This window comes from Chenopodium album, chromosome 25 (assembly GCF_948465745.1).
Source record: "Chenopodium album chromosome 25, dcCheAlbu1.1, whole genome shotgun sequence".
Taxonomy (NCBI): Eukaryota; Viridiplantae; Streptophyta; class Magnoliopsida; order Caryophyllales; family Amaranthaceae; genus Chenopodium; species Chenopodium album.
Window position 1 is genome coordinate 32,953,219 of NC_137858.1, and position 15,430 is coordinate 32,968,648.

At 33.2% G+C, this 15,430-nt stretch overlaps 1 protein-coding gene across 1 annotated transcript; it reads right to left on the reverse strand.

Annotated features, from left to right (window-relative positions):
* Positions 1 to 4,009: 4,009 nt before the first annotated feature.
* Positions 4,010 to 6,282, reverse strand: LOC145613989 (uncharacterized). Its single transcript, XM_081669006.1, has 2 exons — positions 5,491 to 6,282; positions 4,010 to 5,323 (listed from the first exon to the last, which is right to left on the reverse strand). The coding sequence occupies exons 1-2, from the start codon at positions 6,280 to 6,282 to the stop codon at positions 4,010 to 4,012; spliced, it is 2,106 nt and encodes a 701-aa protein (XP_081525132.1).
* Positions 6,283 to 15,430: the final 9,148 nt, after the last annotated feature.

Below are 15,430 nucleotides of genomic sequence, written 5' to 3' on the forward strand. Positions count from 1 at the left end.
TGTTTTGTTGTGGGGAATGTGATGTGATTATATAAACTGGGATAAAAGAAGGAGGTAGGGAGGTCACGTGACCTATGAGGTGCCACCGTATCATGTGGTCTGATTGGTTAGAAGGTGACACCGTGGAGGATCTGACGGTTTATCTTTGTACCAGAGGACGTGGCTATGTGTGATTGGCTACTGCTACTAACTTAGACGTGGAGAATTAATTGAGTTTTTGATGTGAGTCAAGTCAGCTGTATGAAGACTTGTGAATTTTCCGCTTACTTTACAATTTTTGGACTTGTGAATTTTATTGTTTGGTTAGAGGTTTTTTAAGATGAAAAATCTCATTATACATCCATTCAAAATACAAGGTTGTAAAAAACAAATAATACATTGTATACAAATTATAAAGTACAAAGTCTCCCTCGAAAGAAAGGGTTTTCAATCTCCAAGATTTATCTCCTCGATCTTTTCGGGGGAGAACTAGTTTTGAATCCATGATACTAGGGGCCGTTCACATTTATTTAATTTCAGTTCAGTTCAGTTCAGCTCCTAATTTTCCTCTCACATAAAATATTCATTTTAGTTTTCAAAAAAAATATTCATTTTAGCTCAATTCAGTTCAATTCAGCTCCAATCTGTTCAGTTCAGTTCGATTTAGCTCCAACCATTTCAGCTTAGTTCAGTAAATATGAACAGGCCCTAGATCTAATGGATTGTCGTGAAATTATTTTGTTAGTAAAAAAGTTATAAAGTTTCCAAATACAGACAGATGAATCAAAAGGAAAACATTATCACCGCTACAGAGGATCGTTAGATTGTCTCTCCAACAAGGCTGTATTTTCAAGCGATATAAGCGGAAGATGTTTCGCAATGCAAAATCTACTAAGAGATCGTATTTTTTATGAAGGAAAATTTTATTTGATTCAATATCTTATGTATTTGTTAACGTTGAATCTCTATTGTAGATGTCGTATGACTTTTAATTTATTAAATACTAGATTAGTCCCGTGCGGTGCACGGTTTTAACAAAAAAATAAAATTAAAAAAATTGCAGTATAGAACTACAAATACAAATAATCTTTTCAAAATTGTTACTGTATAAATTCATGAAGGTGAAAATCCTAACACAATAATTTTTATACTCGTATTTCATAAGTATGTATATATAAATAGCTTTAATTTCTTGTTAAATGATCAAACATCTATAATAAATTGATAGATAAAATCATAAGCCTATTTAATGATATACTCATAATACATTCAATAATGTTTTCTATGTAGCCAACTTTAAATTAATTAACACAACATCCAAATTGATGAATAGCCAAAACCCTTTGATGTAGGAGTTGTAAAGACACTGCAAAATCAAAATACTATTGGAATAAGAAATAAAAGAGAACACAGATAAACGTTGAAAATAATACTGATATTTTTTTTAATAGAAAATAATAGTGATACTTGCATACTTCATTCAATCATGAAATACATAGATGCCTCTTGGCCTACAATAACAAACTTAAACTAAAAAATAGATAATGCTAGTACTTAGGGCCTGTTCTCATTGACTGAACTCAGCTGAACTGAACTGAACTAAATTAAACTCAGCTGAACTGAACTAAACTGAACTGAAATGAATATTTTATAAGAGAAGGAAATTAGGAGCTGAACTGAACTGGACTGAACTCAGCTGAACTGAACTGAACTGAACTGAATTTCAACGTAAGAGAACAGACCCTTAGTGGATAAACATGAACCATAATTTACTCCACCAAATAAACTGATTTTATTACTCCTGAAAATCTACTACGTACTTTATTTGAGGTCTTGAGGAGATTAATATGCCACTAAAGCACTAACAACCTAATAACCATGAATTCCTAACTTTTAAGCCCATAAAATAATCAATTACAAATTGTACCCTTCATATTTAACAACGCATAATATAAGATATTGAAAATAAAATTGGGTGTACAAATTTGGTCAAAGAAACTCAATTAATAAGAAGCTAAAGTTGTTTCAAAAAAATAATAATAAAAAAAAAAACAAAAAAAACAAACAAAACTAAAGTAAAGTTGATTGTACTCCATAATTTAGAAGAAAATACGTATCATTAAAAATAATTATATTTAAAAATTATCTTTCAATATCGCAATGCATAATCCCAAGCTCAAAATAGAGTTAATGCAAAGACAAATTAGATAATTAAAAATAGATAGTTGAAAATCGAATTGAAGAGTTGTATTCCAAATTTCTAAAATAAACTTGTTGAAAGATTATACTTAGCTTCTTATGGAATATCACAAAAAAATAAAAATAAAAATAAATAAATAATAAATAAAATAAAATAAAATAAATGACATCAAAGCTTTTAGGCGGGAAAAAAATTAACAGAAAAGCAACACGTGTACAATTTTGAAGAGAGATGATGTCAACTGTGATGTCAGCGGTTGCTACTTTAGTATAAGTTATAAATTTTTGCTATAAAATAAATAAATAAAAACTATATACATATTAAAAGAAAAAGATTAAAGGAAAGTATTTTGAAAACTGAAATTTTGAAAAATAAATAAATAAATTATTTTGAATTTTCATAATGAAAACTTGAATTAATATTTGGAGAAAATAATTTTAGATGGTAAATTTGTGGAAAACTGAATATTTTTAAACGATTTGTCATCAAATGTGTGGTAATAATCAATAAGTAATTTTTTCTAAAAAAAAAATATAATAATCAATAAGTAAATGTGGTGAAACCATGAAAGATATCATCCCGGTTGTCTAGGCAATGGCAATGTCTTTCTTGTTTTTTCTTTTTTGTCAAAAGTGCGGGTAATGGTGTTGGTCATAGCTTAGCAAAGTTAAGTAACTCTTTTAGTGAGTTTCAAGTATGGTTAGTAGAGTACCCCCTAGAAATTCATGGGGCGATTTGTAATGATCTTGACCTTTTAATTAAATAACTAGTTAGGCCCCGTTCTCTTCACCTTAATTTTGCTGAATTGAAATTATTTTCATTGAACTGAAATTGTTTTTGCTGAACTTAAATTATTTTTACTGAACTTAAATTAATTTTACCGAACTTAAATTATTTTTGTTGCACTGAAACTATATTTACTGATTTTCTATTTTAATTCTTCTTTAGGAAAACTGAATTTTACTTAATTGAACTTATTTTTACTGAACTGAAATTATTTTTACTGAACTGAAATTATTTTTACTGAACTGAAATTAATTTTACTGAACTAAACTTATTTTTACAAAACTGAAATTATTTTTACTTAATATTATTTTTTTAAGGTGAAGAGATCATAGCCTAAATGCCCCGGCTTTTTTGTCGTTTAATGTAGATTTATATTTGTATAATATAATTATTTTTCACATCTAAAAAATATTTAAACATTGATAGGACAACATTCTATAAATCACATTAAGAATCCTATGAATTTTTCTTTTTTTTTTTTTTCTTGTAAGGTTACTTTCTTATTTGCTTCAATTTATTGATCTTGTAATAAAACATTGATAATCTTACTTTAAATGGTGTTAAACATACCAATTACGACATTCTTCATTTCAATTACATAAAAACTAAATAGCTTACATTATATAATTTTGTAAAAAAAATACATGTAATACCCATTCTAAATTATTATTGGACACACATAATACTGAATTTAATAATTAGTCATTAGTTGACAAATTGAAAAATAAGTCACAAAAAATGACTTACTTACCAGAAGAGAAAATAACCTCCAATGTACAAGTTGGCCTTCAACAAATCTAAATAGCTAGCATATATGTAAGCAAAAAGTAATTAGCACCAATTAAAAAATATTCGGCACATCAAAATAATTGAAAATTGAAGCTACACAACAAAAAAACAATTAATGATTTTATTTTATTTTTGACAAAATTATTTAGTCATTAGGCAGTACTTTTTGCTCCAATTGAAGAATGAAAATTATTAAGGAGAGTAAATCACGCATAATAATTTTTTTTTTTTGACAACGGATAAAAGACAGAAAAACTACAACACACTACTATTAAAGCAAATAAAAAGGACAGCAGCTTCGCCTGCAATTAGGTGGGCCCGGTGGACACGTTGCCTGTCCGCCTTGTAAATCTCGCAATGTTGGAATGTGGAGCCTAAACGTCGTATCTGTTGTAGTAGCCAAAGAACACCAATATCCCCCCGGCCATTGCCCCGCAAGAGGGCAACAAGATTATAAGAATCCGTAAAGAGTCGAGCTGAATGAATGTGACGGTCTGAAGCCCATTGGAGGGCATACAAACAAGCTAAGGCTACTGAATGAAGGGAGGAAGCGCAAAGTCCAAAATTACCCCCGCAAATAATCCTGTCATCAAGTGGATCGACATTATCAACACACCACCCCATACCTGCATGCCGAGTGTCCTTATACCATGCACCGTCAATCTGAATCTGAACGAAGATAGAGCCTGATCGAGAAACCCCTAACTGGGCCATATGAAACCCTAGCGGGGGCAAACCCTCCTGAGTAGTAGGAGGCGAGAGGACTGTCGTAGTAGTATCTGTATCCAGAAAGAGAGTATGAGATTGCAGGATGTGCGAAGCGTGCAACCCAACAGGTTGTGTAACCGGCATATCAGGATTGAAAACCCTTGTATTCCTGAATAACCACAGAGCCCAAAGAGTGCCAACGAAGGTACTAATGTTGGAACTTGAAATTCCATCCTGACTAATGAAAAGTCGGATAAAATATTGGATCCAATCTGAAATAGAAAGGCATCCATGAACTTGTGAGTGGATGTCCAAACATCCACCCCTCCAAGCTGCTCTTGCAATTCTGCATTCCCTAAACAGATGGTTGAAATCCTCAATCGGTGCACCACAAAGGTCACAAGACATATCTTGTATTGGAACCCCCCGACGATGAAGTTCCGATCTAACCGCTAAGCCATTATGAAGTAACTTCCGTAAAAAAAGTTTCCATTTTGGTTGTAAGGGAAGGGACCACAGGGTTTTCCAGAAGGGGTCAGCCGGTTGAGTAGACAGTTGCTGTAGTAACATTGCATAACCCGTCTTGACCGAATATTTACCCGAGACAGTGGACGACCAGTAGCGGAAGTCCGCTTCATCCACATTAGGAGCTTCCATAGAAAGAATTGTAGAGGCGTCTGGGGCCTGAATATACTGATGAACTTTATCAACATCCCAGGATAGAGTGTGGGGATGAACAAAGAAATTTACCGTCAAGTCGTGTGTAGTGTGTAGGAGGATTCCTGGTTTGAACTCAGGAATAGTACCATTGACCCAATTTGAATGCCTTGCAAGAATTTTTTGCCATTCCCAACCTTCCAGCTGCAGCCGTTGGAAAGCAGGGCATCAGCATGAAGGAGGCCTCTTAGGCCGTAGGAACTCCGTCCCGAAAAGCGATGGGCAGGAAACGGGGCAGAAGCTAAGAAGTGAGTACGGGCAGTATAAAGTCGGGAAACAAGAAGTTGGGGGTTGTTAACAATACTCCAGACCTGCTTCATAAGAAAAGCTTTATTTAAAGTTGAAATGCAGCGAATACCCAACCCCCCCATACCACGAGGGAGGTGCATCTTATCTTTGCCAACCCAGTGCATACCTTGACTCCCCGAGTGAGACCAGAAGAATTTTAAAAGAAGACCGTCAATTTTCCCCGCAACAGAAAGAGGAATCTCAAAGAAGGAAAGAATGATAGAAGCCATAACAACTAGGATGGAGTTAATGAATATTAACTTTTGCGGTTGAGAGAGACGGACAACATTGAGCGTCGTAATCCGGGCAACAATCTTATCGACCAAAAATTGGAAACAATCCCTCTTCTTTCCAATGAAATCAATAGGGGACCCTAGATGATGGTTAAGCACCTGAACAACTGTCATTCTGAAAATAGTTTTAAGTTCATCCCGCACCAGTGGAGGAGTGTTAGGACTAAACTTGATCAACGACTTGTTGAGGTTAAGCTCCTGTCCAGAGATTTTAGAGAAGCGCTGTATGATCTGGAGGATATGAGTGCACGAAGAAGAGGTGGCCTTGAAGAATACCATTGCATCATCAGCGAAAAATAAATGAGAAATAACCGGACTGTTCCTGGAGATTTTAATCCCCTGAAAAGAGTTCAGATCCTGGCCCAAGTGAAGCATTCTGGAAAGAATGTCCACGCAAAAGATGAAGAGATAAGGCGATAAAGGATCTCCTTGACGAAGACCACAATTAGGCCGAAATGATTCAGAAGTATTGCCATTGATGAGAGATTTGTAGGACACTGTCGAGATACACTGATGAACCATGTGAAGCCATCGAGCAGGGAACCATAGGCTTGAAGAACTTGTAGGAGGAAAGTTCAGTGAACTCTGTCATATGCCTTACTCATATCAATTTTTAGCGCAGCGAGCCAAGAGGAACCCGTTTTAGCAGAGTTAACCTTCTCCAACAGTTCATGAGACATTAAGATGTTATCTGACATAAGTCGTCCCTGAACAAAAGCGTGTTGAGAATCAGAAATGAGACCAGGTAAATAAGGACGTATCCGAGCAACTAAGCACTTAGAAGCACATTTGTAGATTGTATTGCAGAGGCTAATAGGACGGAGGTGAGTAACCTCTGTAGGAGAGGCAATCTTAGGAATCATGACAAGGAGGGATTGATTCCATTCCTTAAGAAAGGAAACCCGTACGAAAAAACTTTGAACGGCCGCGACAACCGAATCCCCAACCGTATGCCAATGAAGCTTAAAAAATTCCGCGGTAACACCATCCGGACCTGTGGATTTACAGTTCCCCAAATCAAACATTGCTGCTTGTATTTCCACTGCATTAAAGGGGAGTTCCAGATTATTAACTTGTGAAGAAGTAAGTGAAGGAAGATGCAGTTCCTGGAGGACAGTATCAATGTCCGAAAAATAAATTGGAAGAGCAACGCACTTAAAGGTTTTCTTCAGGGAATGGACAACAATTCAATGAACCTCTTGCTGACCCGTCTATAAAAGGCCGTCTTCATCCAGCAAGGAAGAAATGGTATTCTTCTTTTGCCGGCACTTGACCTTGGAGAAAAGGAGCTTAGAAGAGCACTCCCCATTTAGGATCCAAGCCTTTTTACATCGTTGTCTCCAGAACTGTAGTTGTAACAATATATTTTCCTTCGAAGTAACTATATTGGACAAATAAGAAGAAGCATCCGAGACAGACTGAATTGTCTCCCCTTCAATTGAGAGAGCATCACTGAGATTCTTCCAATCCACCCCCCAAAACTTTTTATTATGAAAGCACCAATTCCGAATTTGAGCTCGGACAGAACCGAGTTTTTTTGAGAGAGAGAACATAGGGGATCCAATGTTCTGCATTTGCCAAGTGTGAGTAACAAAATCATGGATCTGTTGATAATTGAGACACCAATTATCTAATTGATAAGGCCTGTTGGAGAGTTGGCGGAAGGGCGTATCCTCGAAAATAATAGCAGCATGGTCTAAAACCAAAATAGGTTGATTGAGCACCCTACTGTCAGGAAAGTTAGTGAACCAATCTGAGGTCATATAAGAGCGATCTAACCGTTGTAGAATAAGTTGATCCCCTTCCCGATTATTGGACCAAGTGTAAGGTGGGCCTTTAAAAGGTGTTGCAATGAGACTCGAAGTAAGCCGGAAATCGATAAAAGAATCCCATCCCCTAATGCATTAGAACCACCAATCTTATCATAATGGTGTTCGATTTGATTAATATCTCCAATAATCAAAGTATTAGGCGCTATAGCTAACAAATCCAAAATCAAACCCCACACTTTGGGAGGATCTTCTAAAACAGGAGCACCATAAACAAACATCACACATTTATCTATTTCATTAGGAGTTTTGACATTACAAAGTACAACATTTGTAGAGCAAAAAACACAAGAAATATCTTCCGAACCAAACCCGAAGACAACTAGGCCACCACTAGTACCTACCGCATCCGAACCCTTCACAAAAGAAAAATTTGTACAAGCAAGCAAACTTGAAACAACTGAGACAGCTACCTTAGTTTCACTAAGAAACAAAAAAGACGGTTTAAACTTATGTAAAAGCCAAAAAACATAAGGGAGTTTGGGGGAGTTATCGTCATTAAGACCCCGACAATTCCATGATGTAACAATCATGGACACCTTGGGAGCTGTGAAAGGCCAGCCGCCGAACCAAAGGTACCACTTGGGATATGTGTAACAGTATCAGAAACAGCAGGAACATTCGACAGAGAGTGGGGGGTGCAAGTAGCAGCAAAAACATCCAACTTTTGAAACTTAAAAGTTGATGTAACCCACGAATCTGTAGCTTTCCTCTTACTTCGAGCAGCCGCAGAAGGAGCCTTATTAAACTCAGCATTTAAAAGGCCGAAGAAGAAGAACCATGAAAGCCTAAGTCCATAGCAACCGAAACATCAGAGTAGCATTTTTCCTCGGGGTAAGAAACATGAGATGAAGGTGGAATTAAGGAGAAGCCACCTTTATGGAAATAAAAGAGTGAAAAGGTTTTAGTTATACCTTTTTTTGACAGTGGTATCTTATTTGTACAGACATTTTCTATTTTAATAGAGTGAGTTGGTTTGGTACGGTCACGTGGAAATGTGATGACGTGGCTAAATAAAAGGAAGAAAGTGACACGTGGCAGAGTGCAACTTCTTACCTTTGGGTTTTAATACTAATATACTAGCATAGTGCCCGTGCGATGCACGGTTTATAAATCTAATTGTTAATCCCGTATAAAAAAAGATCGAGATACTTCAATTCGTAATAAAGAGCTCATTTACACTAACCGATTAGTTATTATAATTTTATCTACTTACACATTAAATTATTACATATTAAAATATTTCCTTTCATATATTTTCATTGTTTTAATTTATTTCATACGTTTTAATGCCTGGTTACTCGATTCATTTTTTTTTTTATTATTGTATTGTCATGATAATTATTTAACATTTGTGCAAAGCATGAGGTTTAACCTATAATCTATTAAAAAAAAGTTTAATCTAATATTTAATTAAATCACAATAACATTATATTAAACAAACACTAGGAATGACACATGTCATTTTATGGTGTTGTTTTTTTCCCTCCAAAACTTTCCCATCCCTTTTTAGCAAAAATATTTATTATTGGAATATTTGTAAAATACAACTACAATAATATTATTCCTAATCTTATACATCATATACAACAACTTTTGTGTGCAGCTAACACACGAGTAACACTTGACCATTTAACCCTCGAATGATATGATTGAGTAACACTTGACCAAGCAGCAAGTAAACACTAACCGAACAACCCTTGACCAAGTAATAACCTCTGCCCGACTGCGTAACCCCTGACGGACCGAGTAACCCCCTGACCAAGTAGCTAATGACTGGCCGAATATCCCTCAACCGAGTGAGTGACCCGTGACAGACATAGTAACCCCGACCATTCTTTCAAAAAAAATATGGTGTGGCGAGCCACATATGAAAGGTTGTGTATTATTATTTTTATAATAATTGTATTCTTTTTATTTTGTGTTCTATTTACTTAGAATTGTTGCATAAGATATTGAGACCTTTTAACTAATAGAATAAGCTATAATTTAGAAGGTTGATATATAGTGGAGAGTATAATATAGCATAGCACCCGTGCGATGCACGACTTACAAATCTTAATACTTATATTCATTTAACAAAATTTTAAGATAAAACAATTTGATGAGTAATAATGAATTTACTTACATAGATGTCTTAATCACACATATATATACCTCTTAAAATAATGACATACTTCTTTAAATTTGGGGATTTTTCTATGTGGCTAGACTTACTCGAGTAAATTACTCGGTTTGGGGTTAGTCGAGTTACTCCTGACCGAGTACCCCCTCAAGTAACCCCTGATCGAACCCCTTGAATAACCCCGACCGAGTAAACACTTTAGTTACCTCTGACTGAGTAACCCCTGACCAAGTAACTCCTCAAGTAACCTCTGACTGAGTAACCCATGACCAAACTTCTCAAGTAACCCCTGACCGAGTAACCCCTCAAGTATATAACCTTTGACTGAGTAAACCCTGATGAGCGAACCCCTCGAATAACCCATGACTAAACCCCTTAAGTAACCCTTGACCGCGTAACTCGAGTAACCCCCAACCGAATAAATCGAGTAACTCCTGTCACACGATGTGGCCAGCCACAAATAAAATTTGTGCTTTAAATAATTTTTTTATTTTTAAATTGAATGTAAAGTTTTAAAATATAATTTAACTTAATAAATTGATAATCAATATCTTCATTAAGTCATTTTTTTTCTCATTTCTACTTGAGTCGCTGGTCACCTCATTTAAAAATGAAAACTTTGTCCACTAACTCAATACAACGCTTTTTTTTTTTGGTGGCCGACTAACACACACCTAAGCATGAGTAACCCCTGACAAACTGAGTAATCCTTGACTGAGTAATTAACCTAGACTAATTAACTAAGTAACCCCTGATCGATCGACTAACCTTTGACCAAGTAACCCTGACCAACCGAGTAACTCTTGACCAAATAACCCCTTACCAAGTAATCTCAGCGACACAGTGTGGCCAGCCACATATGAAACTTTGTGAACTCCATATATTTGGAAAAATTTACTAATATAATAACAACGTGATCATTGTATATAAAATATTGCACTTCGTATATCACAAATAATATCATTTTTTTTCTCCTCTATAGCCTCTAAATACACCTAAAATTTAATACAAGTATGAATCTAAAAATAGATTTTTTGATATTCCCGGATAGCATGAAGAAAAGTCATATCTTTTTATAAACATTTGATATTTTTATTATGTATATAAATATTATTTCTCATATTTTTCTTTCAATCGTGGAGGATAAAAACATTTGATAATGTGTTATAATTAACATATTTTTTACTAGATAAATAATTGGTTGAATTGAGTTTGATATATAATATTAGCAAGGTTGACAAAATGAGAGCACAATTAGGTTCAACATCATGGTTTCAAAAAAAAAAAAAAAAAAAGAACATCATAAGAAATAGTGTTGGCAGCCATAGGAATAATGTGGGGAGGGAAAAAAAAATTAGGTTCAACCTTATCTAGTACCATGAAGGGTTTTATTCCTCCGTAATTAGGTGTTTAGAATTCTGTTTTCTGTTAGTTTTCTTGTTTTTTCTTGTTCGATTTTTCCTGTTCTTGGTTATTTGTAGCCTTATTTGGAATTTGAAAAAAAAAAAAAGTCTAGAGCATATAGAATAGTTGTACGTACTCTACAAAATAAGAGCATATACACTCTTTGAATTAAGCAATCTAAAGCCAACTAATATGGACTAAATATAAGCTGAATATCCGTAAATAACATTGATTGAGAAATAATAGTATTAAGAAGTCAAGGATATAAAATTTCTTAAATTTATGAACTACTCTCTCTAAAAACCCTAAATTTTCTCTGTTCTCTCTCTTCAAACCTAGCCACCATATTAAAACTTAGGGGCTGCCATCGATTTTTATCGATGGTAAGCCCCAAATTCTTCTTTAATTTAATGTTTTTGGCCAATAAAGATCACCATCCAGTATGGTGATTATAGTTAGTCCCTCCATATAGGGTTTTGTCATTCCCTCCATGTAGGGTTTTCTCAGTCCCTCCATGTAGGGTTTTGTCAGTCCCTTCATGTAGGGTTTAGTATTGTTTGTTTGTTTGGTTTTGGTGTGTGCAGGGATACAAATTTAGAAGATTCGTCTTGTAAATTTGTGGAATTGCGCGTCTGTTGGTATAGGGGTGCAGATTTAGAAGATTCGTCTGACAAATTTGCAGATCTTGATGATCAATCAAGTTATATCTCTTTTGCGACTATACATCAATGGAGCTCTGTCAAGAACGATGCAAAGACATCTAAAATTATCAAGGAGCAGTTCAGAAGCGATGTCATTAGTTTAGGGGTATTTAATTCTTGTATTGAGAATTTAGATCTCTTAAGGGATGATTGTAAGTGCCGAATGACTATTATAATTTAATGAAATCACCCCTCCCTATTCCATTCAAAAAAAAAAAAAAAAAGAAGTCAAGGATATTATCTTGGAATAAACATCTTAAATAAAGGAAAATTTGCAAAAAACCACCTTTTATAACAACTTTTTTTTAAAAAAACACCTTATAAAATTTTTTTTGTGAAAGAACACCTAAAACCGCTTTTTTTTGCAAAATTACACCTTAGTCCGGTTTCCGTCCTTTGACTTGGTTTTCAGGCATTGACTTGCACGTGAGAAGCACGTATTCCGGTGAGTTTCCCCTTTTCTTTTTTTTTCCCAATTTACCCTCCATTTCTCCAATTTAACTTTCTCTCTCCTCCCTTCTTCTCCAACAAAACCCCAATTATTCACCATTGATGAAGAAATCTGCATTTTAAAGCATGAATTGTTGCAATTAACCTAATTTCGAGTAGGGTAAGTTGATGTAATTACTGAAATTTTTTGTAAATTATATTGGGTTTTCGAATTTTCTTAAATTAGGGTTTGTAATTGAAAATTAGGGTTCTTCGTTTTTGCCCACAAATGATGAAATTAGGAGTAATTTCGAGAGGCCAATGTACACCAATGTACACCAATGTGATTTTTTTTTTTTTTTGGTTTTGTATGTGCTTGCTCTATTAGGCTTCAATGGAGGAAGGGGATAAAGAGGTGAAGTGGGGTTTTTGGGTAGGTTGGACTGAATGAACGGGGTGGAATTTTCATGGGAGCATATTGGGTGAGATGGTGTTGTTGAGAGTGGTAGTAAATTAGTGGTGGTGGTGAGGTGGTGTTGGTGGGGGTGGCAGTGAGGTGGTGGTGGCGGTGAGTGAAAAGAGAAAAAAAAGAAAGGAAGATGATCACGTGACCCACACGTGCAAAGTCGACGTCGGAAAACCAAGTCAAAACACCGGAAACCGGGTTAAGGTGTTACTTCGCAAAAAAAAAAAAAAAAAAAAAAAAAAAAGTGGTTTTAGGTGTGTTTTTACAAGAAAATTTTTATAAGGTGTTTTTTTTCGCAAAAAGGGTGTTATAAAAGGTGGTTTTTTGCAATTTTTCCTAAATAATAAGATCTTTGACAATTATACAGTCTACCAAAAAAAAAAAACGTCTAGAGCATGTATAATAGTTGTGCGTGTGCTAATAATTAAGGATAGAAAACATATACTCTACAAAATAAGAGCATATACTCTCTTTAAATCAAGCAATCTAAAGTCAACTAATATATGTGGACTAATTATATGTTGAATATTCGTGAATAATATTGATTGAGAAACAGTATTAAGAAGTCAAGGATATTATCTTGGAGTATCTTCAATAATAAAATCTTTGACAATATAGTCTACTAAAAAAACTAAAATAGGGACATGTGTCAGCTTCAGAGCTAATGTATTCTGTTTTAGGATAGTATATAGACTTGATTAATATATGTAAGATATAAATTTTTATTGATTATCAAGACTATTATGTAACACTTTGTATGCAATATCATAAATCTTTTCTTAATGCATAAAAATAGAGAGGAGCCAACAATCGTTTACATATTAAATTGTAAAAAGATGTTTATACATAGAAAGTGATAAAATGTAGGATATACAAATATCTTTATGACACATGATAAAATTCTAATTAAGAAATAACATATACATTTATAAGTTCAAATATAGATAGTATTAGCTTTTAGCAATCGAGAGCTAAAAGAAGCATACAATATAAAATTGAGTGGATCTACATGTAAGAAGCATGCTAAAATATATATATATATTTTTTATTTATTATTTTTTTGAAACATGCCATAATAATTCAATCATCAGAAAATCTTGCGTGGAACTGGTTCACAATAATATTATTGTGGACCTAAGATTTATACACATATAACTGGTATTATATTCAACATAATGACCCCTAATTTTAATATAGTAACCTTATTTTTAACATAGTAACTTTTTTTAAAAACTTGTGTGACCATTAATATTATCATGAACTTAAAGTACGAAATTATGTTGAATAGTGACCTAATTTTAATATAGTGATCATTATTATTCATATTGACCATTATATTAAAAATATCGTTAAAAAAATAACCTCTTATAGCTTTTAATGTCACACTAACTTTGATTTCAACATTATAACCTTTATTTTAATATAGTGACTTTTTTTTTTTATTAACAAAACAATCAAATTGTCTCTAATGTTAGTGGTCCACAATAAATTAGTGTGAACCAGATCCATTTAAGAATTTGTATTGTGCATATAGCTAGCATTGATGTCAATACTCCCTACTAAATACGAATCTTAAATGTCACATGTCGCATGTGATTTTAAAAAAATTAATATATATAATACATATAAGAAAATTTATAAAAATTAAGTTAACTCAAAAAAAAAAAAAAAATAAAACACTCAAGTGTAAATATCCCACAAAATATAATATACAGAGCTTATGGAAGGTATTTTATTAAACTTGTACAAATAAAATTAAATTATATGATTTTAGTTGTTAAAGATATTGTTTATATTATTTGTCAAAATTTTTATATATGTTTATATTTGACAAAGACTATATAGTACTTCATTCTTAAAAATAAGTACTTTACTAAAATATTTATGTAAATATGCAATAATATATATGAATAGGATTTTCGACAAATATACACCGAAATAATTTTTAAACAATTAAAAAAAAAATAAAAAAAAAAAACTAAGGGCTTGTTTGACATCATTTTTGGTTTTCAGTTTCTGTTTTTTTGAAAATCAAAAACAGGAAACAAGAAAGAGGTGTTTCCACTTTTCTGTTGTCAGTTTTCAAAATTATCATGATTTTAATAAGTCTATATAATTTTTGTTTCATTATGTGACATATATAATACACTTTTAAAAAACAAAAAAATCAAAAAACAGAAAACCACAACGATGCCAAACGAACCCTAAACTAATTCGGGGATACGTGACAGCTTTTGAGCTAATGTAGCCTGTTTTAGTATAGTATATAGAAGTGTAAATCCTAATTGGAGCAAAAAAAACCTTTCAAAGAAAAAAAGACGATGTAGAATAATGATACGGAATATGGGAGTAATACATTATTCTAACACATTACCTTATACGTAGTATATGTTTTTTTTATTATAGAAAAATACCTCTTATAAAATATATGAAAGATATGTGAAAATGTTTTCATTGAATTCAAATAGAATATACAATGTATATAGTTGCCAAACTAAAAGTTAAATATTATAGAATTAGAAATTTATATTCATGAAAATTTGAAATTAAAAAGGAAAGTAAAAGTGGCGGGAAATTTTTTTATTAGAACATGACAAGTGTCGTGTCAGATTCGCCTTTAGTATTATGTTATGACTGATAAATACTAAAGCTTTGCTTAGTGTAAAAAAAAAAAAAAAAAAAAAAAAAAAAAAAAAAAAAAAAAAAAAAAAACGTT

What these genes read in the sequence shown, in the direction of transcription:
- LOC145613989 (XM_081669006.1), bottom strand. Translation starts at nt 6,282, where the DNA reads ATGGTTCATCAGTGTATCTCGACAGTGTCCTACAAATCTCTCATCAAT. An exon ending in AAGCTTTTCTTATGAAGCAG is followed by an intron (nt 5,324 to 5,490) that starts GTCTGGAGTATT and finishes CAACGGCTGCAG; the next exon opens with CTGGAAGGTTGGGAATGGCA.